This window comes from Vigna radiata, chromosome 9 (genome assembly GCF_000741045.1).
Source record: "Vigna radiata var. radiata cultivar VC1973A chromosome 9, Vradiata_ver6, whole genome shotgun sequence".
Taxonomy (NCBI): Eukaryota; Viridiplantae; Streptophyta; class Magnoliopsida; order Fabales; family Fabaceae; genus Vigna; species Vigna radiata.
The window spans coordinates 10,738,825-10,764,903 of record NC_028359.1 but is presented as its reverse complement, the minus strand read 5'-3'; the positions used below and the strand labels follow the sequence as shown (position 1 = coordinate 10,764,903).

The 26,079-nt window shown below is 32.2% G+C and overlaps 2 protein-coding genes across 5 annotated transcripts; one reads left to right on the top strand and one right to left on the bottom strand.

Annotated features, from left to right (window-relative positions):
- Positions 1-4,775: 4,775 nt before the first annotated feature.
- On the top strand, positions 4,776-9,158 carry LOC106774081 (TMV resistance protein N-like). Of its 2 annotated transcripts, none has more exons than XR_002669587.1 (5): positions 4,776-5,310; positions 5,402-6,164; positions 6,245-6,458; positions 6,556-6,630; positions 6,903-7,326. XR_002669587.1 is itself a non-coding variant. In XM_014660911.2 (5 exons), the coding sequence occupies exons 2-5, from the start codon at positions 6,138-6,140 to the stop codon at positions 8,688-8,690; spliced, it is 1,242 nt and encodes a 413-aa protein (XP_014516397.1). In that variant the 5' UTR covers positions 4,776-5,310; positions 5,402-6,137; the 3' UTR covers positions 8,691-9,158. The 2 variants fall into 2 exon arrangements, 1 of the variants encoding a protein (XP_014516397.1); XM_014660911.2 differs by adding an exon at positions 8,571-9,158 and having other exon boundaries at positions 5,402-6,458; positions 6,903-7,628.
- Positions 9,159-11,669: 2,511 nt separating this feature from the next.
- On the bottom strand, positions 11,670-19,387 carry LOC106774215 (serine/threonine-protein kinase MHK). Of its 3 annotated transcripts, none has more exons than XM_014661124.2 (19): positions 19,178-19,385; positions 17,915-18,083; positions 17,751-17,827; positions 17,572-17,650; positions 16,969-17,037; positions 16,749-16,838; positions 16,459-16,597; positions 16,231-16,333; positions 16,000-16,052; positions 15,342-15,408; positions 14,512-14,623; positions 14,353-14,418; positions 14,177-14,245; positions 14,049-14,109; positions 13,804-13,908; positions 13,072-13,106; positions 12,916-12,961; positions 12,301-12,376; positions 11,670-12,109 (listed from the first exon to the last, which is right to left on the bottom strand). In XM_014661124.2, the coding sequence occupies exons 3-19, from the start codon at positions 17,756-17,758 to the stop codon at positions 11,977-11,979; spliced, it is 1,311 nt and encodes a 436-aa protein (XP_014516610.1). In that variant the 5' UTR covers positions 17,759-17,827; positions 17,915-18,083; positions 19,178-19,385; the 3' UTR covers positions 11,670-11,976. The 3 variants fall into 3 exon arrangements, with proteins under 3 accessions (XP_014516610.1, XP_014516611.1, XP_014516612.1); XM_014661125.2 differs by having other exon boundaries at positions 17,970-18,083; XM_014661126.2 differs by having other exon boundaries at positions 16,794-16,838; positions 17,751-18,083; positions 19,178-19,387.
- Positions 19,388-26,079: the final 6,692 nt, after the last annotated feature.

Below are 26,079 nucleotides of genomic sequence, written 5' to 3'. Positions count from 1 at the left end.
ACATGTATCCTCTGCCCAGGAACCTGTCTGGATGCCGCTTCTGGCAAACGTGTCGCTCCTCGTGTACGTCTGTTGTGTGCTGATGCTGAGTCTGAGGTCGACATACCTGAAAAATATATACAAGGTTAGTATGAATTGAAATTGAAATATTCATCAAAATAAAAATTCATATAAAGTCTAAACAAAAATAAAGACGTTACTTGTTAAGATATTGTTTTCTCCCAGAAACCTTCATCATGATCACTATGAATTGCATGTATGTCATCGACAACGTCATCAATAGAGTCTTCAATGGGTCTTGATGTGCTACATGTTGTCTCAAGAATATCAAGAGATTCTTCATCATCAAAACCGTGCATGTTTTTCCCTTCCAAAATCACTGACCAATTTTCATTCGCTAGATCGCTGACGTAGAATATTTGCCTTGCTTGACTTGCCATAATAAATGGTTTATCAGTGAAACTCATCTTTGTCAAATCTACCAATGTGAAACCAGAGCCATCTGTAATGATTCCAGAATTTATATCAACCCATTTACACTTGAAAACAGGGACTCTAAACCTGACATAATCCACCTCCCATATTTCTTGTATTACTCCAAAATAACTAATTGCTGCAGTGATTGGATTTTTGTCTTTAGAACTACAGAAGTGCACTGACTCAGCTTTTAGTGTAACCCCATTATTTTAAACTCTACTTTTATCATCTTCTTCCTTTGTCTGAAGAAAGATATTGTTAATATAGTACCCACCATATTTAATGACTTCTGTGTTTGGCCCCCGAGATAGCCTCAATAGAGTTTCAGAAACATTTGGAGTCGCATAAATCTTTTTCTTAAACCATGGTAAGAAGGTTTTGACATGTTCATTAAGCTGCCATTTTTCACTCATTCTTGGGTGTATTGCCTTTATTTCATTAACGTGTTCAGAAATGTAAGGAATAACATCATCAATGTTGTTTAAGATGTACAAATGAGCTTGATCAACTTCTTCTCTACTCACACGTTGAATCCTCACACCACGACCCTTACCTTCACATCTTCCTTCATTTATGCTCTTAGGTAGACTGACTGGTTCACAACTTGGCATGTAAGCTAAACAAAATTTAATGGCTTCTTCTGCAATGTATCGTTGTATGATTGAAGCTTCTGGTCTATACTAATTCTTGACATATCCCTTTAAGATTTTCATGTATCTTTCAACAGGATACATCCACCTTAGGTAAACTGGCCCACATATTCGAATTTCTCGAACTAGATGAACAATCAAATGAACCATGATATCAAAAAAAGAAGGTGGAAAATACATTTCCAATTCACATAGTAGTCTTATTCCTTCATTTTCCAAGTGATCTAAACATCGAGAGTCAACAACTTTCTTGCAAATGGCATTAAAAAACAAACACAGATGTGTCAGAATACCCCTAACAGAAGGAGGTAATATGCCTCGAATAACAACCAGTAACAATTGTTGCATCAATATATGACAATCATGAGACTTTAAACCAACTAACTTCGGCTCTTGCATAGAAACAAGGTTACTAATATTAGAATAATAACCTTTTGGAACCTTCACACTTCTTAAAGACTTACAAAAACTTTGTTTTTCTTTTTTAGAAAGAGTATGACAGGCTGGGGGCAAATAAGTGTGTCTACCTATTATCTATGGATGTAACTCTGTTCGAATTCCCATGTCAGCCAAATCTTGTCTTGCTTTTATCCCATCTTTGGTCTTCCCTTTCACGTTTAATAAAGTTTCGATGACACTGCCACAAACATTTTTTTCTACGTGCATCACATCAATACAATGTCGAACATCAAGTATAGACCAATATGGAAGATTAAAAAATATTGATCATTTCTTCCAAACATTTTTTGCATAGGTAATTTTACGATGTTTTCCAAATACAATGTTAATGTTTTTGACTTCGTTATACACCTCTTCACCATTGTGGGGTCTGCACACAACCTCATCCTTGGCACTTCCATTGAATGCTTTTTTCAATCTACGATAAGGGTGATTGCGAGGAAGGAATTTCCGATGTCTTGTATAAACTGTCTTCTGACCATGCTTCAATTGAAGGTAAGTAGTGTTTTCTTCAAAAATCGGACATGCAAAATGTCCTTTAACACTATAACCGCTCAAGTTTCCATAGTCTGGGAAATCATTTATAGTCCAAAACAACATTGCACGCAAACGGAAATTCTCTTCAACATTTGAATCAAACACTTCAACACCTTCTTCCCACAAAAATTTCAAATCATCAATTAAAGGTTTCAAGTAAACATCATTGTCATTGCCAGGTTGTTTAGGACCAGATATCATCATTGACAACATGACATATTTTCTCTTCATGCACAACAATGGAGAAAGATTGTATATCATCAACATAACTGGCCATGAACTGTGTTTTCTACTTAAATTCCCGTACGGATTCATACCATCAGTTGCAAGTGCAAGTCTTAAGTTTCTTGGATCTGCACCAAATTCTGGAAATGTTTCATCGATCTTCTTCCACTGTGGTGAGTCTGCTGGGTGTCAAAGAACATTATCGCACTTTCTTCCTAAAATGTGTCATTTAAGGTTCTTTGCATCCTCCTTAATAGAGAACATACGTTTGAACCTAGGTATTATAGGCAAATACCATATGACCTTACCAGGTGCACCATCATTACCTTCTTCAGTGTTTTTGTCAGATTTCTTTTTAAAACGGCTTAAACCACATGTTGGACAACAGTTTAGTGAAGCAAACTCCTTGATGTACAAAACATAATCATTGGGGCAAGCATGTATCTTCTGATATTCAAGACCCATTGGACATAAAACTTTTTTAGCCTCGTAGTTATGAATACGAAGAGTATTATTTTTTGGAAGCATCTCTTTCAGCAACTCCAACAACTCCGTGGAACTTTTATCGGTCCATCCGTTCCTTGCTTTTAAACTAAACAACTTCAAAGTTGCAGACAAACGTGTAAAGTTCGTGCAGCCTGGGTACAACGGTTGCTCAGAATCATTGATAAGATAATCGTACAAATTAGCTCTTCTAAAGTTATCTTCACCAACATCACGTATCATGTCCTCTAAATGATCACTCATCCATTCTTACACATAATTTGTTCCTCGTGACGTCATAGGCTGGTCCAGTACTTCTCCATGCCAAGTCCAAACGGTATACGATCTCGTTATGCCGAACATGAATAGATGATCATGCAAATTGCCCAAGTCTTGTCGTATTTGATTAGCACAATGAACACAAGGACAAAAATATGTCTCGTTCACAGACTTTGCATTTTCTTTAACATATTGCAAGAACACCGAAACACCCTTCTCATATTCTTTAGAGATGCGACGTGCATTCATCCAGCTTCGATCCATACTATATTAATCGTTTGTGTTAAATTTCAAATGGGAATTAAGTTTCGCTCAGTGATTTCATACTTATAATCTAAAATGCCAATTATAATAACACAGCTAAAATTTATCACATACATATTCAAAAGTCGATAACACATGCATACCTAAAAGCCAAAAACATGCAAACGCAAAAGCCAATAACATGCATACACAGAAGACAATAACACACATACAATAAAAGTTTTAAACATTGAAGCTAACCTTCTTAGCAGATTCAAACAGCAATGGAGGGAATTGGAGGAATGCACGCCCAAAAATATAGGCCAAAAACGATCAAAAACGTCACCCAAGAACACATCACAAACTGCATCAAAACGCAACGAAGACGAAATTTAATCGGTTGAAATGGAAGATATCTCAGCAAAGAGTAACTTAATTAATCAGAGTAAAACTGAATTTAAACGGTGCAAAAGCGAGAAAATGAACCTGAAAGTTATGCCGCAACAGAAAGCGCGAGGAAGAAGACAATGAATAGTGGTGTAACTGCTCGCGAGTTCGCGTTCTGAAGTTTATGTTATTATAGACGTCGGTTAGCTATCGCGACTGACGTCTGTCAGGTTATAGACATCGGTCCTATCACTAATATGACGTCTATATGATTTAAATATTAATATTGGCGCGGATCATAGACGGCAGGTATCTGAGCAACTGACGTCTAGTTGGACATAGTCGTCAGTTACCATGCAACCGACGTCTAGGTAGCAGAACAATCATGACAGTTTCACCTAACTGTCAGGACATAGCCGTCGGTTACCATGGGGCACCGACGTCTATGTCTAAGACCATTAATGACACTCAACCACCTGTCAGCCTGTAGACGTCTGTGTGTCTCCACCGCCGTCTATTTCGCGACTGTTCACCACCTCTAAGACCTTTAGACGTCGGTGTTTGTCATTGTGACGTATATAGCTCGACTCTTCACCTTATCTGGCGGACCTTTAGACGTCACAGTTGAAGGACCCCGACGTCTATAGTTCTTCATTCATCGGTTGGAGTTTTGTCCGACGTCTAGTTGCCCTACTTAATTACGAAGTTGCCACCGGTCATCGTTTAACGTCAATTGACGGAACAACCGACGTCTATGGAGTGACGTTAAACACCGTTTTTCCACTAGTGTAAGAAATATGTAAAACTGGGATGAAAAATATTATGTAAAACTGGGTTCGAAATTGAATAAAGAAATAATAATAAAATTAAATGCGTTTAACAATATTACACTAATAACTGCTAAATCAAATCTTAATAAACTATTAAGACATATATATGATATTAACCTAACTTAGATCATATAAATTAATTACACATTTTTTATTATTTTCACCAATTATTATAAGATGCATTCATCTCCTTTTGTCTTGCAGTATTGCTTTTTTCTCTTCGAACTCTTCCTGACCTCTCATCAATTCCTTCCCATGGATGACGCCTCCTCATCGTACAAACTCCAACAGAGGTACGATGTGCTCATCAACTTCAATGGAAAAGATATCCGCAAAAAATTTGTTTCTCATCTCAATTCTGCCTTCTCTACTGTTGGTCTCACCACTTTCCTTCATCACCATAATGCAGTGAAGTCATCTCACATCCAAGAACCTATTCTCAGCCTCTGTCATGTAGTAATTGTTGTTTTCACCCAAACCTATTCTCAATCTGCTTGGTGTCTTAATCAGCTTCTACAAATCATCAAATGGCACCAAACTTATTGCAGACATGTTCTGCTTGTATATTATGAAATCCAGCCATCTGATGTACGTCTTCAAAAGGGTGACTTTGGAAAAGCCTTGAAGGAAACTGCACAACAAACATTTTCAGGAGAAGAACTAGAGGATGGAATGTCCAGGTGGAGCCATACACTCACCAAAGCTGCAAATTTGTTTGGATGGGATGAGAGCAATCACAGGTACATCACTCACTCAATCAACCATCTTTTATGCCTCCGATTTCATTTTCTTAATACATGACTTCTTCTATTATTGCTCTTGAACTTGAAGGAGTGATGCTGAATTAGTGGAGAAAATTGTTGAGAGCGTTGTCAATTTACCGGTCTTGTCTGCTACTAAATTTCCAGTTGGATTACAATCCCACGTGGAAGATCTGATTCGAACTATCAAAAATAAATCCACTGAAGTTTGTATGATAGAGATAAGTGGAGACGAAGGATCTGGTAAAACCACTCTTGCCAAAGCTATCTACAATCAAATTCATTGGACATTCAAGGAGAAAAGTTTCATTGAAAATATTTCACATGTTAGCGGAATAAGAGGGCTTCTTCGTTTACAAGAACAACTTCTTTTAGATATCTTAAAACAAAAAGTGGAGATTCCTAGCGTTGATGTGGGAAGAACTATGATTCGGGAAAGACTTTTAGGAAAAAGGGTTCTCATTGTACTTGACGATGTTTTTTACTCTAATTTATTCGACCTAAGGGATTGTCTTAAATTGTTAGTTGAGGGAACTGTTATAATCGTTACATCAACATATCGCATAGGGCTGGGAGATCAAGCTAATTCTGTCTTTCGGGTAGAGCGAATGAACGAAGAGGAGTCCCTTGAGCTTCTTAGTTGGCACGCATTTAGAGAACCAAAACCAAAACAAGAATACAAAGACCTTTCAACAAGAGTAGTTAGTTATTGTGGAGGACTACCACTGGCTCTTGAAGTCGTTGGAAGTTGTTTATTTGAAAAGACGAAAGAATAATGGAATAGTTTATTGCTTGCGATAGATGGCATGCGTCCTGTTCCAGAGATAATAAAAGTAAGCATAGTAAGTTCACTGAATGAAATGGAAAAAGATATATTCCTTGATATATGTTGTTTCTTTGTTGGTAAGAGCAGAGGCTATGTTAGGAAGATCCTAAATGGCTGTGGAGTAGACGCTGATATTGGAATAAGAGTTCTCATCCAATGTAACCTCATCAAAATTAACAAGAACTACAAATTTGGAATGCATCCTTTGCTACAAGAAATCGGAATAAAAATTATTCGTGAAAATTCAAGAAAGGATCTTGGGAAGAACAGGCGACTGTGGTTTGATAAGTATGCAAAATATGTAAGAACATTCTTTACATGTGGTTTGAAACTTCTTTTGAAAACGTTTTCTTTCTCCTCTGCAGTACATTTCTTTATATTTGGAATTTTCATCACAGGGGAAAGAAGCCCTGCAGCGGTTGCCTGTGAAACTGCCTTCAGTTTTCAATGCCTTCGTTAGAGCACAACCGATTGTAAATTCTCAGTACCTTCTTAAGAAACTAAGATGGATCAGTTTGCATGCGTTTTCTTTAGAATGTCTACCTAACAAATTTTATGAGGATGATGCAATAGCGATTGATTTAAAACGCAGTCTTCTTCGATTTGTCTGGAAAACACCCCAGGTTTTATTNCGAGCCACTTCTCGTTAAAATACAACTTAATTAAAATAAATTAGTAGCTTGCTATTATCTCATTTTTAATTTGTACTCTAATATGTCTAAAATGAAAAAATATCATGGTGCAGGTTTTGAGATCGCTAAAAGTCCTTAACCTCAGTCACTCCAAGTATTTAACTACAACCCCTGACTTTACCGGATTACCAAGTCTTGAACACATCATTTTCAAATATTGTTCGAGATTGCGCAGAGTACACCACTCTATTGGATCACTCAACAGTCTTATACTCCTAAATTTGAAAGACTGTACAAGTCTATACAATCTTCCAACAGAGATATATAAGTTGAAATCATTAAGAACTTTCATTCTCTCTGGTTGTTCCAAGATTGACATAATGGATAAAGATGTAGCAAAGTTGGAATCCTTGATAACTCTAATTGCTGAAAATACAGCTGTGAAACTTGTTCCTCTTTCAATTGTAAGCTCGAAAAGCATTGGATATATATCCCTACGTGGATTTGAGGGATTATCTCATAATCTTTTTCCTTCTATCATTCGGTCTTGGATGTCCCCAATAATGAATCCCATTTCTTATATTCATTCGTTTTGCATGGATATTGAGGATAATACGATTGATATTGCACCATTGCTTAGCACCCTTGCAAATATGCGAAGTTTTTTGGTAGCATGTGACACCAAATTTCAATTATCTAAGCAACTGAAAAATATTTCGGATGAATATTTCGGGAATATTACAGAACTAGGAATTTCAAAGCAGCACTTCAGGTGTTCTTTGATTGGTGTTGGAGCATATTATCAATTCTTCAATGCTGTCAGAGATAACATATCCGAGGTTCTTTCTAGCTTTGTCTTTCTTTCTTACCTTCACTATATCATTTTAGTTATTAACCAAGAGAACATAAAATAATGCTAATGAAATATATGAGTCAAACTACAATAATTAATTTTAGCACTTGTTATTATCTAGATCTTCAACATGGACTCATGGACAAATGACAAAATCTAAAGATAGTATTTTGTTTGAAAAGAGTCTTTTTACTTTTGAGATGCGAGAGTCATCTCAAAAGAATCTCTGATGCTAAGGGAGTTAGGATATTTGAGAATAAAGTGACAGTAATTATTTATCAAGTAAGTATTTCTTCAAAAATACTAGTTATATTTATAGGTTTAAGATAGACTGTAAATTTATATTCCTATTAAGATAGTATTTACTAGAAAAGTATAATAACAACATAATAAAGAGTAAGATAATAATGAACATATTAATTTACGGAGATTTAATTATAATATATAAATAAGCTCCAAATAAACATAGATTGAGTATTCTATAATGAAAAGGTTCAAAAGATCTTACTAGATCGTGTTCTTTAACATGACTATTATACCATATAAGAACAACATGCTTAATTCCTATTATCATAGAACCTCGTCTAGAAGTTTCTGATTATGGTAATCAACTAATCAAGTGATTTTTCTTTTATATCAATACTTTCTTACCTTACTTTCGTTATATTTCCCATCGTTGTAGAAATATACTAAAAGAGACAAAAACATGAATGCTTTGTAAATCACTAACGACGTAATGATGTTTGTTTAGATTAATGAGATTTGTTTAGATTAATTAGTATTGGTATGTTTTGATTATGTACTGCATTGTATTGTGTTTGATTATAAATGCCCACTTTGTAATTATTAATGTTAAAATAATGATTATAGAAGACAATTTGAATAGAAAAATTAGATGAATGACCAAACCTTTTATGTTATGGTGCAGGTATTGTCAAGCAGTGAGTCTGGTGATGTTTGTCTCCCAGCTGTCAATGATCCTTATTGTATGGCCCATATGGGTGAGAGACACTCTGTTTCTTTCGTTGTGCCTGAAGATGTGATATGAAAGGAATGATTTTGTGTGTTGTTTATTTATCAACTCCTAATATCATTGAACCTGAATTTACTACTGTCATAATTGTTAATTACACAAAGTGTACATTCCAGATACACCACCATGGTACAGTAATTTCCTTTAAAGATGAAGATTGGCATGGCATAGTGTCAAATTTAGAATGTGGAGACAATGTGGAGATTTTTGTGAACTTTGGTAATGGATTGGTGGTCAAGAACACAACGGTGTATCTGATATGTGGTGAGTCAAAGAACATGAAAAAAGCATCTGAGCCAAAAAAACATTCTCTCATTAGATTCATAAAGAAAGTTGTAATATGACTTCTGATAAGTCATTTATATTCTTTAAGAACAGCATGCTCACTTTCAACTATTTTCACACTCTTATACAACTTCAATTAATTTCAATACGAGTTCTTTCATTAGCTTCTTTCTTTATTATTACTCTTTTATGATTCCTAAATTTAGAGTTAATTTTTCGATTGCATCTTTTACTTATTGATTGAGATTTGATTTTTCTATGATTCTAAACATTCGTACTTCAATATTATTTAAATATTATTGCATGGAAGTAACAACACTAATAAGAATTTATTATGGGTGAGACATGAGAGAAGAATTGATTTTGGTTTTGTAAAAGAGGATAATCGATTCTCTTGAAAACATAAAGAGAGGTGAATCTATTCTTTTCTTTTCAAGATCGATTTTCTTCTGCAAAAGTTCCTTCATATGTGTGATTTGTTTTTCATCTCTCTTCTCATCACAATAGCAATGAGCATTGTTCCACACGAGCAATTCCGCTCAAATCATCTTAAACAAACTCGTGCATTGTTCGCTCTTTCATCCACATGTACAATAAATCATCATAAACAAAATTAGACTGTAAATCAATGTTTCTTTTAATATACAACCTAGGTTATATAAACTCGTTATACAAACTTCTTATCTGATAATTTGTTTAAAATGTTTATGTTGCAAGACGTTCATAAGACATGTTAGTGATTATATTCATGACTTTATTATTGTGAAACATTTCTTGATTAACATATATCCTCCAACTCATATCAAATGAAATGTCGATAATGGTGTAATGGGAGATCTGAGACATGCAGTCAATGGTGGCACTGTTTTGGGGTTCTTCAGATGATGTTGTGGATTATTTTTCATCTTATATTGGCGTATCATTGATCTAGCATGCTGAGTATGGCAGCCAAATTTGTTATTGAACATGTCCATAAATCACGTTGGATAGTTGGTTTTGTATCAAAAGATGTCTTGCATATAATAAATGTGTGGAGAATCTTACTATATTGATGTACTTTAATGTCTGCCATCACTCTAAGAAAGATCTGAAAATTATAACTACCCTTTTGGAAATGAGGTTATGAAAAATGTATTAATTATACGTTGGTTAATTAATAGATGCTTCATAAAGAAGATATTATGCAATGAGATTTTATTTTTGTTTGAGTTTTGATCTAATTCCCTCATGTTTGTATTTTTCTTTTTTTTCTTTTATTTTTTCTCATTCACATGCACCAAATGATACTTAGTGTATTATAACTTTCTTAAATAAATCAATAATTAATGTAAACGTGAGGTGTCACCACAAAGTATTCTAACTTTTACTCCTAAACAGTATATGTCATTTGTAGAATATCTTCTAAGCTAACCATGAGATGTTATTATAAATCCAAGAATGTGGCAACTGAAAGGCAGTTCAAGCTGTTACTTCAAGCTTAAGTCCCTAATAAAAAAAAAACCATATGTTTTGTAATAGTGGAAAACAAGTCAAAGCACATGCCTATCATTTTTTTTTTAATATAGAGAATTATTTTGTATCATATTTATTTAAAAGTAGGATATAAAGTAAATAATTTTTATGAATTGTTATAAGTAGTTTTTATAGTAAATAGTTAATAAAATAAAATTACTAATGAAATGTGTATACCAAAAATAATTATAAAATTTTTAGAAAGTTCGATTTTTTTTTATTAATAGATATAGACAATTTAATAGGCATAGATAATTCGATAACATATTCCATTACTAAGGTTTTGGCTACACTTTTTAAATATATAGTTACTTATGATATATTATTGACAATATTCAACCTAAATTACTCAAGTCTTAATTATAAACTTACCTAGATCTTATTCAACATTAACTACGGAAAATAGTACATATATTCATTTGTAAAATATTGATATTTTATTAATGAAAATAAAAAAATTACAAATTATATCATACAAAATTGTACATATAATTTTCGCCTATGACCTTAGCTTTTAGGTAGCAACATGACATGAACATGAACAATTGCTGAAAAAGATGCAACAAAGATTTGTGCATGAGAGAAAGGAAGGAGGACAAACCACAACCATGCTTGGGTAAAACTCACTCCAATGCCATTGTAAGATTCCAGTAAGAGAAAGACTGAGAATATTGAAGCAAAATACACCATCTAACAGGTTGCATATTTATAGCTTAAAAACTTGTAATTCACATTTTCAAGGTAAATTACCAAGAATGCTACTCCCTATAATTGTGATGACTAGGAATCAAGAAACTTGTCAACGGTGACTTAAAAAAATTCAAATGAAGAAACTTTACAGATTAACTAATGCAGACAGAAAATAAGACAGTAGTGTTTTGGTAAAAAAATAATGAAGGAAAACAAAAATCAGGAGAGAACATGAAATACTTAACACCCTTTTTAAATTTCTACATATTTCTGGAAATACTTAACACCTTTTTCCTCATAAACAACCAATAAGAACCAAACCACCTTTGCAGTTATACCTCGATAAGCCCGGTTGCTTAACTTTTAAGTAGGACCATGTGTCAGTTTTCATTCATATTAAAGAAATTAAAACTGAAGTACTCTATTTATGCATTCATTCATAAGTTAGCATTTTGAGAAATAAAGATGCACTCAAGAAGCAAGCACTTTCTAATAAGACAAACAAGGTTCAGAAAAAGAAAAAGAATCCTCTTAGAATATTAAAGAAACAAGGACTTTGACATGTTTCTTTCATGCTCTCTATTTCAGTTCTGGAAATACACGGTCTCAATTTCGATGTTACAGTTAAGGAATGGAATCAAGTATCATTATAGAATTTGCTCGGTAATTACATTATATTTCATGGCAAGGAGTGAAGAAACTATTTTGAGTGAAAACAGAACTGTACAAAATATTAATTTTCAATAAATAAAAAGTATTATATGCATATAATCAAGATTCCATATCGTACTGCTGCAGTTCAAAGTTGAGTCATTCAAAGGCAGTGGCCGCGCTGGAAGGGAGAAGACAGTGCCAAAAATGGTGTAGTTAAGATGTTAGGCTGCAAAGGCTGAAAAGAAAATCCCGTAGACTGTGGAACTCCAATTGGCGGATGTTGTTGCACTGAACTGGAAAAAGAGTAAAACAATAGGTCATGTATCTATATTCAGGTTAGAAAACAAATTATAATTCAAATTTAATCTAATACAGCATTTTACTTTTTCCTAAATTTAACTTGGTGCTAAAATAAGAGATAAGAAAAGAACAAAATATCAATGGACAATGAACAATATGAGAAAAGGCAAAAGGCATTTTTTACCTGAATGACAGTGACAGTGAAGTCTCTGCTGAGTTAGCAACACCATTTCGATCAGGAGATAATAAGGTCCAGAATACTATATCATGAAATAAATATAACTCGTCAACATCGTCGAGTTTTAAACAAGAAACTCATAGCATCAAAAGATTAATAATGATGATCAGTTAATTTGGTCCTTGCTAAAGATTCTGTTAACGGTGTTCAAATATATATGGTCATGCAGTCCTTTTCTTTTCTATTTTCAAATAAGAGGTTTCAATTGTTTAAATGTATCATCTTTATGTTACACACCTACGCTTTGTTTTCCCATCATAAATCCTACAAGTTTGTGTTCTCATTACTGAACCAAAGCATGGTTAGGAGTTATTCTCATCCCCATGTAATGCACAGTAAACTTATTAGTGAAAATAGAATGATTTCTACTAGAAAATTATTCTTTCACCATTACCAGAGTTCATATATTGGAACAGAGCAGAGAAAGTAGAATGAATATTTCCTAAAAAATAAATCAGGCCTGAATATAACCTTTTTAATTATCTTTTCTTTGTAAAAAAATAAAAAACAAAACTTAGTAAAGATTATAATGCAACTAGAAGGTAAGAAGCTAATTATCACCTGACTGGTCTGAATGATCATTAAAATCTGAGCAAAATAGCATATTCTGCATGTTCATATAGTGGATTAAGTTAAAATAGAGGTAAACATGGGTTGTATTAGATTACAAAACATTAAATATAAGATGCTGCCAGATTAATAGCACCATACACCAACCTCTCTTACACCCTGCGATACATTTTGGACCACATCTGCAGCAAAAAGAGTTTTGAAATGGTCAGCAAAGGGCATTATTAATAAAACAAGGAAAATAAAAAAGGTTTTGAAATGTAAAAGGCCAAAGGGTTGCACAGTTTACTAAGTGAAAAATAATAACTGTAAAGATTTAAACAACTCAAAGAACTACCAACATCCTTCAGGAAAAAAACCTACTCAGCATATCAAATTGAAAACCATTTTCATCAAATTGCAATTGAAAACCATGGGTTTCCAGGAAATCAGAATATTTTCTCAGGAGAGAATACAAAACCTGTAAATTTCAAAACTCACGTAAAAAAAATAAATAAATAAAAAATGAACTTAGGGCCATATCAATTCAAACAATCAAAGCAACAACTACTTTACTAATGAACATTGCCGCATATGACAGCTTTAACTGACATACATTTGGATAAATAAACAATCTAGCATATATTATATTTGCATAAATATATGCTAGATTAGCATGTTTCTAGAGGGATTAACCAGCCAGCAGCACAAATCATTAGAAAGAAGATTGCAATAAAAAAAGCGGGTATGTACCCCTATTAATAAAAGATTACAAAACAACAAATCATACATCTATTCTACTAAAAATGGGTGTTCAAAAAGCAATAATCATGATGCAGTTACGCCAACTAATCTGTTACATTTTACTATGGTTAAATAATTAGTTAAGGTTGTATTTACCTATGTTTGAAACACTGGGCTTTACAGCTAAAGTCAAGCCAAGAAAACAATCATCGGGTTCGGGGCCAAAATCCTGCAATTTAAGCTCGAGATTTGGCTTTGCCCCTGTAAGTAGTGAAAGAAGAAAACAATAAACACTAGAGTCAAATACCTATCATGCAATTAGCATTTTAAGATGAGACAAAATGAAATGTGTAAATATAATACGAGGATAAAAAACAGAAATAAAAGATAAAATTCCCTACTCTTGCTACTCAGCTTCAGCTCAAGTGGATCACTGAGTGGATAAGGAACCCATGCATTCACCTATATAGAATATATTAGTAAGTTGAAGAGATTAAGTGAAGAAGAATAAGCTTCATGAGAAACTTACATGGAAAAATGGATGTTGTAATGACTGGTCTGCATCTGGCCTTCTTGATGGGTCCCAATGTAGCAGTTGCTACGGATTTTATAATGCAGTGAATATTAGAGGATAGCAGTATTTACAAGGTCAGTGTGTGCATACATGCACAGAGAAAAAAAGAGATTCAATTAACTAAAACATACTGTCATCAAGTCTATAGCTTCCGAACTAGCATTTGGAATGATGTTAGAAAGTTTCACAGGTGGAACCTGCACAAGAATCGGGGGATTAAATAGAATAAAGAAAAAAAGGACAATAAAACAACTGGTACATGACTGAACTCCTGCTACGTGAACACTTACAATTTCATGAGAAACCAAATCCAATAATTGAGAGTTGTTTGCCCTGATGGTGAAAGCAGAGGAATCTGGCATCCCAAGAATGCCATATATTTTGTACAGTTGATCTATTTCACTGTCAAAGTAATTTTATAAGATGCAATGAAAAGCATAATAATTCAATCTTATGAATGAACATATACCATCTGAATCAATACCAAATACAATTTACATTGGACAAAAGTTTTATACATGTGTGATATGGAAAGAAAAGGGAAAATATCAAACACACGAAAAAGAAGTGTATTTAAGAGAGGTATGAACATTTTGCTTTTAGCAAAAAGAAAAATCATTTTATATGAAGAAAAACATCAGTACACAAATGCCTTGATCCATAGAACAAAATTTCTGTACATTTCAAATATGACTTCAAAACTCAGATATGTATAATGAAGCATTAAAAACAATCTGTTCCACAAGTATATTAGTCATTGAAATCAAAATCATTAAACATCTCATCATTATGAACTGACAGAATGTTTCAAATTACAGAAAGTGAAAACATGCCAATGCATCTTGGTCTAGTGGTTACTTTGAATTTCCTTTGAACATGATTGCCCTTTATTATAATGTCTTAGGTTTTACCTTTGGTAGCAAAACTTTTTAATGCCATTCACATGCAAATACAGAGAGCATAGCAAATTGACATTTTGTTGATGGAAAATTGGTCAGTAAATACAAAAAGGGCTCAAAAAAATACATTCAACGGATCAAAATGTATAACTAACAAAACACAATTATTAGTATTTTTACAATTAAAGACCAAAAGCATAAAATACAGGATAAAAATATACCTTTCACCAGGAAATAAAGGGGTCAAAGTAAAAAGCTCAGCTAATATAGCACCAACTGCCCACATGTCTGCAAATAATTTAAGAAAGCAAGCATAGCATCTTCTTAGAGTTACCGAATAAATAATGGTAAACAAGTTTGGCCACAGAGAACGTTTGCATTCTTGTAAAATCCCTTTCTCATTAACTTTTAGTGTTGAAGTTCCATGTTAAATCAGTATTGATGCAAATATATGTTTATCAGTATTCAGAGGATAAATTCAGACAAGATTAAACAAAAGAGAATGGTAATCCTACGATAGCTAATCTCCCAACTAGAATTGTATCCCTACCCCCATGGGACACCACACATCAATTTTACTGAAGGAATAAATGTCTAGTGAGCATTAGCTTAAACTTCAATAAACAGTAAAATAAAGTAAGGGAACAAGGTAATTTATCCACAAATAAGCCATCTTTGACAATACTCTAGATAGTACAGACAAACTAATCATCCCCGGGTAAATGTCTGGATTTGCTTTTGGGAGATCCCATGGAAAAACAGATTGAGGCAGAAGAAACTACAAATCTAAACTGTTTCCAAAACAAGCGCCAGCCCACTATCTATACAAGAAACAAGTACAAACAGAAAAATTGAAGTTAAAAGGAGATTTATGCCTACCAACAGCAGGAGTATAAGAAGGGGCTCGCAACAAAACTTCTGGAGCTCGATACCTTAATTACAAAGATAAAAATACAATAAATTTAATAATGATGATGAGAATAAAAAAGAAACCTCAAGATAAAATGTACAAACAGACAGTAGATAAAGACTTTTGAGGTGACATCTGAAATTGTATATTGAAAAATGTATACTGACATTATAAATGTGCCACAAAAGAATACGACTTACCACCGTGTGGAAACATATTGAGTATATGGAGGCATCGATGATACTTCTCTAGCCAGTCCAAAATCGGCAATTTTCAAAACATCATTTGATACCAGCAAATTCTCTGCATAGCAGAAATCATGTTTCATTAGATAAAGAGCCATGTCACCTTTTAGAAAGATTGAACTGAAAAGTTTAAACAAAAAATTATGCTGTCCAAAATTTGTTAAACGAAATCATATGCCTTACCAGGTTTTAAATCCCGATGAAAGAATCCTTTCTTGTGCATATGACTAAGTCCTTCCAGCATTTGCCTCACAAAGCACCGTATCTCTTCCTCTGAAAAGGGTTTTTCTCTCTCCTTTATTAATTGGTAAAGATTACAATCCTGAACAAATGAAATCTAGTGTCACTGTCAAGCAAGTGTCAATACAGAACATTCAATCTTAATTATAGAGATTAAAGAGTGTTGGATAAACTGCATAGTAGTGATAAAACATAACTGACCAATAAAAAAATAAGACGATGAGTTTCTTTACCATGTATTCAAAAATGAAAAATAGTTCATTATTTTCTCTAACAACCTCTTTCAACTTTATGATATTTGGGTGATTCATTTTACGGAGGGCCTGCAGAAGGAGCACAATACACATTAATGAAGGGAAGAGCCATCTATAATTTAAACAAAATCTTATTACAGTTCAAGGAAGGGCAAAGCCATCTATAACTCCATAAAGAAATAAGTACTGTAGAATATACCTTAACTTCTCTTAAATTTGTGCATTCTTCCCAGAAACAAAACTTTCTTTTCAACTTTTTGACAGCAACCTGATAGACAAAATCACGAGCATAACATCAGAAGATACTAAAAAATGTAATATCAGAAAGTGCAGTTTAAACCATGAAAGAACCCACTGCCTAAATCAGTGCGGTAAGTGTACCTCTAAAAGGAGAATCCCAGAAAACAAAAGGCGTTTACAATTAAAGCAAAAAAGAAGTGTATCCATTTCAATATACAATGTAAACATGATGAATGTTAACATTGTTACCACATTAGTCGTACAGAATAAGTTGTTATCCTTAAATGAATGTCTTACAAAAAATAGAAATTGTAGATCACCTTTTTTTTAATTTTCAGAGAATCAAACAGATAAAAGCATGAAAGCTTGGAGGGAAAAAATCAACAACAAAGTTAATACTCGAAAAGAATATTAAATGGACAAGGAACTTGAAAAGGCCGTTTACTATATAGGACGAATCTAACAACAATAAAGGATAACTGCACAAGAATATTAAAAGAATATGAGTAGATAAAGAAGCTGAAGTTGAAAAGAATTGTAATAACTAGCAAGATTTTCTTACAATCTCATATGTTCGCATATCACGGGCTTTATATACATGACCGCAAGAACCATCCCCGAGCTCCCTCAAAATTTTATATCTGAAAAGAAGAAAATAGCAGAAAAGAAAAAATTTTATTTTAATGAGGGAATTGAAGGACCAGAAACAATGCACAAGTCAATGGATAAGAAGAAACTAACCTTTCCATTGTTAGAATTACAACACTATAAATAACACTTCAGAGAGACTGGAACAGATTCCATGAAGAGATGGCTAACTGTCAACACAGTGTCGGCACTTAGTTTGCAGACATGGGTTAGAGTTAAAATATAGCATGAAGCATTTAGTATCATCAACAATCCACTTTTCATTGTAGAAGTTATCCACAAAAACGGAGAGGTCCATCAACATGTTGCAACCTTCAGAAAACCCAGTGTTCGGGTGATGTCTTTATCATCTTAGATGAATATCCATGTTCAGTTCGACTAGACCGACTTCAAACTGAGCCCATACATTGAAGAACAAGTGCTAACCTGCAGTACAAAATATAAACGTCAGTGGTTTGAAAACTACACAAATTACCGAACAATATGTGCACTTAAAAAGTGAATTAATAGGAAAATGCAGTATTATATTATTTCACTGTGCAAACTCAACAGTGATAATATCGCTCAATAGTCAGACAAGTGAAAGGTTTGTCTTTCAATCCTCTGAAAGGGGGAGAGGGGGGGCCTAAGCCCAAAGAATTCGTGGAATTTACTCCACTAATCTACCCAGCAATAAAATATAACATTGATCAAAACAACAAAGCTTCCCACGAACAGTCGGATCCTAGCAACACAACAGCAACCATGCCTTGTTGTATAAGAATTCTAACGGATGCCTACCCTCTCCGTCGGTACAATATTATAACCAACAATTCAACTCATATCACTCTATTTAATCTACAGGCACAAAAACCAAAATCTATTGGTCGACAATCCAGAGCCACAATCAGCAAATAAATCAGACCAAAGAATCAATATCAGACAACAAAGAAATTAAACAAAAAAAGAAAGAAAGAAAATGTAAATTTAACGTGCTTTGTTTAGCTTAAAGTATGGAAAACGATTTTTTTTTAAAAGTTATATAAAGAAGCCAAAGAAAAAATATATATAAATATTTATCTACCCCAAATAAGCGAATCCAAACAAGGGCTATAAACATAAACACAAGATATGTATGTATGCATATGTAAAAAAGACGAAGAAGAAGTTTTCTTCACAATCTAACCATAAAAAGTCCTTCCTCGAAATTATAACAGTTTTGCACAAAGAATACGCGCGCTCAATACAACCTGGTCCGAAACAATTCAGAAAACACAATTTTGGGTATTTTCCATTGAGATGAATCCATAAAGTATTGTTTGAACTCAGAGCAAGTGAAAAAGAACTCGGCTTTCTTTTCCATTCCTCATTCTCTTATGAGATAAACCGATCGCAAAGGAAAAACAGACTACAATTCAAGCTGCATTTGAGTTTACGTGGCAGCTACAAACCAGAGGAAACGAAAGCAACACAAAGAATCGAAAATTGACGTAACGCACGAAGAAAAATTTGAAAAAAAAATGAAAAGACGAAGAACTCACCGCTTGTGAGAATTCGAAAGAATAAGTGTGGAATCAAGAGATACGCAAGCACAGATCGGCAATGTGAATGAACTTTCTCGGAAAAGAAACGAGAAAAATGAATTCGTAGGGAGAAAGAGAGAGAAGAGGAGAGAGAAAAGTTTTAGAGAGAGAAAAATCGGTTTTGCGAAGAAGCCATATGAGAGAGAGGGGAAGGATTCCATAGATGAAAAAGGAAGGAGAAGAAACCAAAGAAATAAATAAATATAATATTTTTTACTTTTGTTAAAATTTAAAAATACAAATTTAGTTGTAAGTTGACAAATAACATTTTTAAAATATTGGACATAAATGTAAAGTAGGTCGTCACTAATATAAGTTTTTTGAAATATAATTTGATTTAGTCTCCCTAAATAAATAGATATAAAGTAATCGGACTTGGTCCACACATTTTATAATTTAATTTCGAATTAATCCTAAAAATTGTATGTTAATGCAAATTTATTTTTTAAATTAAATTTTAATAATGGAATAATACAATGAAACTTTTCAAACCACCTAATAATTATACTTTTTACATACTCAAATATTAAATTAAGATTTTCATTCTTTTAGAATCGAATTTGACAAACCTATACAATCATTTATCTTAATTAAAAAAAAACTAATTAATGGATAAAATTATAACGCGAAAAAGGTTGATGGTCCCTTTTTCATTTTACTTCAATACTTTCAAAAATAAATTATAACCTCTTTTTACAAAGAGATTTTTAAATTTGTCCAAATAAGTAATTGAAAGATAAAATCTCAATAAAAATACTGTCAATACTTCATTTATTATTTATAAAAAAATAATAATATGATTATGAGAAAAATATTAAATGTTAAATTACAAGATAGAATAAACTTAGAGTAGAATAACAATTATAAATATTTCTACTAATCAAACGATTAAAAAATAGAATAATATATATTAAAATTGATGAAAAATAGAAAGTTAAATTTACAAAAATAAATATGATAAATAAATTAAAATATAATTATAAAAAAAATACATTAAAGCATAATTAAAATATGGGAGGGAAGAAATATTCTAAGCATTTATTTCATTATTTTATTCCTTTAAAAGATTTAAATATAGATTGCTTGGCTGTTAGTGGGGGGGGGGCTGTGGTCCCCACATTGATATGAAAATGTTTCTTTGATATTACACTTGTACCCTCCAACGACTTCAATTATAACAGAAATACCTCATTGTCTATTTTACCCCTCACTTTAGCCACGAAAAGATGATTATACCCTCAATATCCAATCACGAGACGATTTTACCCCTTGCGTTGGATGGATAAGGATAAAGGATGTCAAAGTCATTAGCAATAATTTTCTGGTTTTATCGTCATTTCATACAATTATTCCTTAGCATATGCCGTTTCAGATCCGAGGGCTGGATTTGGTCGAAGAATAGTTTCTTTCTAGAATGTTGATGACATCTTATAAATTATTTTTTTATTAATTGAAAATATAAAGTATTTACATTTTCAATGAAATGAATTTTTTATTTAATACTTATTTATAGATATACTAACATCTTTTCGGAATATTAGGAAATATAATAGAAATTTCAACTTTTCTCTTTCGCGAAGCAATAGTATTTATAGTTTCTTCTGTTACAAATTTTTTTTTCATTAAATTAACGAATTATAAGTTGATTTTGCTCACTGTTGTTGGCAAAGCATATCTGCAGTTTTTGCTAGAACTATTTTTAAAACTCTTTTGAAAGCTTTTTTTTTTGAGTTTTTATTCTTTTCTCTAATATTTAAAAACTGGTAGTGATTTAATTAGTTTTAAAACTGAAAAATAAAAACAATTATAGATTGTTTTGTTTTCACTTTGCTATTTTAATTTTTCAATTAAAGAAAACAGGTAATATATGGAAAGGAAAAAGAGAAACACATTCTCACAATAAATTTTGAATAATTTTGAAAGCTACATATTATCAGTATAAATTTCATATTTTCAGTTAATAAATGATTAAATTATGCGTGACTTTAAAGTAAATAATGTGAAATTATTAAATTTGTCATATATGATTATTTATGTTTAGATGATAGTATAAATTATTTTTATACTATAAACAAATTTAATTAAAAACCTTTGTAGCTATTTTTGAATTTCAAATTATTTTTTAGAATAATTTATCAAAAAATAAAACGCAATCAAACAGCACAGAATCTTATTGTTCGAACATTTTCTTTTATACACTCAGCTGCCACATTACCTTTAAATGTGAAAAATAAATAAAACAAGGTATATAAATTAGTTTTCATTTACGATTTTTATTTTCCATTTTTAATAATTTTACAAATTTATTTTTCTTTTTACTTTATAACTTATTCTTTGGCAAATGTCAATTCACTCTATGTTATCATATTGCTCTATTTTTTTTAACATATTTATAGTGTATAAAACTATTAAAATAAAACATTACATAGATTATAACTAATTAAGAATTTCAAACTTCCAATAAACAAGAACTTATACTTTGGAGAACAAAATTCTATTTATGATTGTTGTTATTCTCTCAATTTCTCGTTGAAAAGGTATCATCCCTGAACTCACATCATTAAGATAATCGTTACAAAAGAGAAAACATACACAAAGACAGACAACACAAAAGCAATGGTAAGCTAGTGTACAAATAAAGTCTCAGATAGTAATTTAGTTTAACAATTAACAACATTCAAGAACAAACAATTCATACAACCACAAGATCACTATACTCACTTATCTCAATATAATGATGATATAGACTATTGCAGACATGCACTCATGGTAATATTTATACTTTACATAGTTATAAACAAGGGTAACTTGACCTACTTACCGTGAGGTAAATCTTCTACTCTGAAAACCCAAAAGGCTTAGGTGAAGACCTCCTGTCATTCTCTGTGCCACCTCATTCAACTCTGAGTTAAATGGTTGGTAGAATATTAGGATACCTGGGTACCGCATTCTCTCTATCAAGCATTCTCTTACAACTTGCAATAATATAGAATCTCTCCTTGAGATTCTTCTCATATTACATTACACACTACTTTCATTCTCATATATATATATATATATATATATATATATATATATATATATATATATATATATATATATATATATATACACACACAGACACACACACGTACACACATTGCATATAGTACAAGAATCCATTTGAAACCGTATACATATAACCTTTCACTTTTACATTGCATACAAACATATATAACGTTGATTATACTTCAAAGGATCATAAACAATCCCAACAAGTCATCAAAAATCACATAAAATCATTCCATATACATTAATACACAAGAACAACCCGAGAAGAACCACTAAACAACACAAAACACCTTTAAACTCAAACTTAGGCAAGGAAAAAAACTTTGAAACCCTCACCAATAGCTACGGAAGGGTCAAGCCCCCCCCCCCTAAATGACCTAAAGAACATCCAAAACGGACATCCAAAACTGGTATAGCGTCGCTTAACAGTGCCCGAGCTCTTAGCATTGGTTTTCAGCTCCCAGAGTGCAATTTTCGGTAATTTCAGCGCTCAGAACCCAATTTGGGCGCTCACCGCTATTAGTAAAATTAAGACTCAATTTTCACACTTTGAACATTTTATCCCCAACTTCTAAAGATTCCCAGGACCCTCTAAACCTTGTGAAAACTCTGCAAACACTATTGCAACTCAAATTGACACTTAAAACCCAATTTCACTCTTATAAGTTACCCAAATCCACTTATACACTTTCTAACCTCTATATCAGTTTACAAACTACACAACCAAGTATAAATACACTTGTTAGCACCCTCCAACAACTCAGTTTCATCCCAACCTTCTTATTTTACATTCTCATCACTTAAAACCTCTAAAATGATTAAAGAACTAAACCTATGAAACACTTTTCACTTCTATGACAATTTTTTCTGATGTAAACCTTCTAAACAAGTCCTAATCGATCTCCGAACTTACCAAAAACTCTCCAAAACAATTTACAATCCTTCCCTCAAAATTTCACTACTCAAAACCCAAAGTTAGAACAAAAAGCGTGTACAAACTCACTCACAAACCATTCAAAACCTCTTATACCATATTTTATTGGTTTGAAAGCTTACATAAGTCCTAAATGACTTCCCAAATGACCTCAAACTATTGTACCCTTCAATTAACTAGTTCTTCAAAAATTCACCTGTCAACACCTCCAATATTTTTTTAGGTTTTTTGAGGCATGTTTCGTTTTATTTAAATATTTAGAGTATTTTTAATATCAAATTTAGATTTATTATTGCATGTTTAAGTAATTTTACATTTATTATTTATATGTTGTTTGTTTTGAAAATTTTAAATGTATTATTAGATGTTGTATGTTTACATAATTTTATATTTATTAGATTTTTTATTATTATTTGATATATTTTTATTTAAATTAAGATTTATTATAATTTTAGTTAAATATTGAGCGAACCTTAGTTTTTATTTGAGATTTGGCACAAATAATTAAACTTTTAATCATTTGTACTAAATCTTGAATTTTTTATCAAACAGTTTGATTTTTTATTTCATCATTTATTATAACATATAATGAAGTTTATGCATAAGTTTGATAAAATTTTTGTTAAGACCATTTTTTGTTGTTCTCAGGATGCAAACTTGATTGTGGTTATGAGTGATAACTTTCATTTCATGTACTTTGGAGACTAATGTGAAATGCTGCTAAAATTTTATCAAATTTATGATGCTAAACTTCTTTTTATACGTGTTAACAAATTATGAGAAATATTTTATTTGCATGGGTAGGGTCTCACATTGTGAAAGTTAAAAATTTGATAGTGATGGAGTTTGCTACAAACATAGTATGAATCAAAGTTGGATTAATGGATATTGTATCAGTGAAAAGTATGAAATGACGAATTTTGAGTTCTTACAATATGCTCAAGAACACACAATCTTTGTGAATGAGACATTTTTTTCTTGTGTTTGTTGTCTTAATTAAATACGTTAGCACTTAGGCACAATGTGTGATCATATATTCATCTTCGGTATAATGATGATTTATACAGTTTGGACTTGGCATGAAGAAGTATTACACAAGCCTACAACGGTACGGGGAACTAATTATGTAGACAAATGGATGAGTGGTCATTTAGAGGGCATGATATGTGATGTTGGTGAAAAAAAATTGGTAAAGCTCATTTATATGATTCTCTTACGTATGATTCAAAGGAAGAGTTACACCTAGAATGTGCTAACTTTACACAATTGTCGACAATTTTGAAATTGTTTAATTTAAAATCAAGGAATTGATGGACCGATAAATGTTTCACAAAATTGTCGAAGTTGTTGAAGGAGATGCTTCCAGAAAATAATGTGTTACCTATCCGTAATTACAAGGCGAAGAAAATTCTATGTCCAATGAGATTGAAATACAAAAAGATACATGCATGTCCCAATGATTGTGTATTGTACAGAGAGGATTTTACTTCACTAGAGGCATGCCCAACATATTGTTTATCGTAGTTTAAAAAGAAAATCAATGGAAATAGTTGGATGAAGACAAATATGGTCCATCTAAGATGGTGTGGTGCTTGTCTATTATATCATGTCTTAGATAAAAATCGTCATTCGAGTAGGAATTAAAGAATATTGAACTTAGGTAATATTATATAACTTTAGCATATTAGAAATCACATCAAAATTTAAACATTAATATCCATACATAATGAAGTTTTATTATTTTTTCAGTGATTCAAGAATCTATCACCCATAACCTGACATAATAAAGATGATAAGACAAGAATGAATAACATATCTATTAGAACAATGGAGTTAGAAGTCACTATAGTATTAATTACTTTGTTTTTGAAAATTATCTATACATTATTGGAAAATGAGTTTTCTCTTACTAGTTTTAGTTTTGATAATTTTAATATTAATAAATACATCTTGCATTAACACAACAATTTGAGATATTACAAGTACAAATTTAAAAATTTTTAAAAATAACATTTTTGCAAAAATCCAAATTCAATAAGATATAATTAACAAAGAAGAAATCATAATTTCAATTAATTACAAAATAAAACTTCAAATAAAATCATTTATTAAAAACAAAACCATAAATTTCCTAATTCTCCCAGTCAACTTGCAAAGTGTGGCATCCCTATTTTATACCATACAAGTTTATAAAAATCAAGATGTCCACATAGATAATAAAAGAGAGCAGTTTAAGAGTAGGAAAGTTAATCAGGTTGTGATTACAGTAATCCAGAAACAAGAGGAAATTTAAAAACGTGGAAGAAACTCTAAGTATTTCAAAAATACAGAACATAGGAAGAGCAAAATAAAATCCCTAAAGGTCTAGGCAGCAACATCTGTGTTTTCAGAATCTTCTAGGACATCCTCCAAAGTGGGCTCATTCTCCTCTGCTCACATTCAAAAATGAATGATCATTGCAAAAGAAAGACATACAACATACACAACAAAACAAGGCAAGGGTGAGCTAATTATATAAATAAACATCATGCAACAGATTAAACATTTGATCATAAGAGAGTGCATGGATAGCAAACACATTTTATAGCAAACAACCTAAACATGTGAGATTCTAGACTTGACTCGTTCGGACTTTAAAATGAGAGTCGGGCTATGGCGAGTCTTGCACCCGTGGTGACTTATGAAACTTGGGTTCCCCACCCTGTCACACTCATGAGGTTAGTCCGTTCCGAGCCTTGAGGCATGATTGACCATTGGAGCGTTAGAATGACTCCCAAGGCTGAGCCCCTACTTTCATTTTAAAACACTAAGGATCTCACCGAGAGATTCTACATTTACCACCACCAACACACTAGAAATCATGTTTTATTCCTTC

Bases quoted from the DNA above. Each gene is read 5' to 3' on its own strand.
- LOC106774081 (XM_014660911.2), top strand. From the start codon at position 6,138: ATGCGTCCTGTTCCAGAGATAATAAAAGTAAGCATAGTAAGTTCACTG. The intron at 6,459-6,555 runs GTAAGAACATTC...TTTTCATCACAG, and splicing joins TTGATAAGTATGCAAAATAT to GGGAAAGAAGCCCTGCAGCG. The intron at 6,631-6,902 runs GTAAATTCTCAG...ATCATGGTGCAG, and splicing joins TCGTTAGAGCACAACCGATT to GTTTTGAGATCGCTAAAAGT.
- LOC106774215 (XM_014661124.2), bottom strand. The intron at 15,409-15,999 runs GTAGGCATAAAT...AATTATTTGCAG, and splicing joins TTCTTATACTCCTGCTGTTG to ACATGTGGGCAGTTGGTGCT. The intron at 12,962-13,071 runs GTTGGTGTATGG...ATGAACATGCAG, and splicing joins TATCGCAGGGTGTAAGAGAG to AATATGCTATTTTGCTCAGA.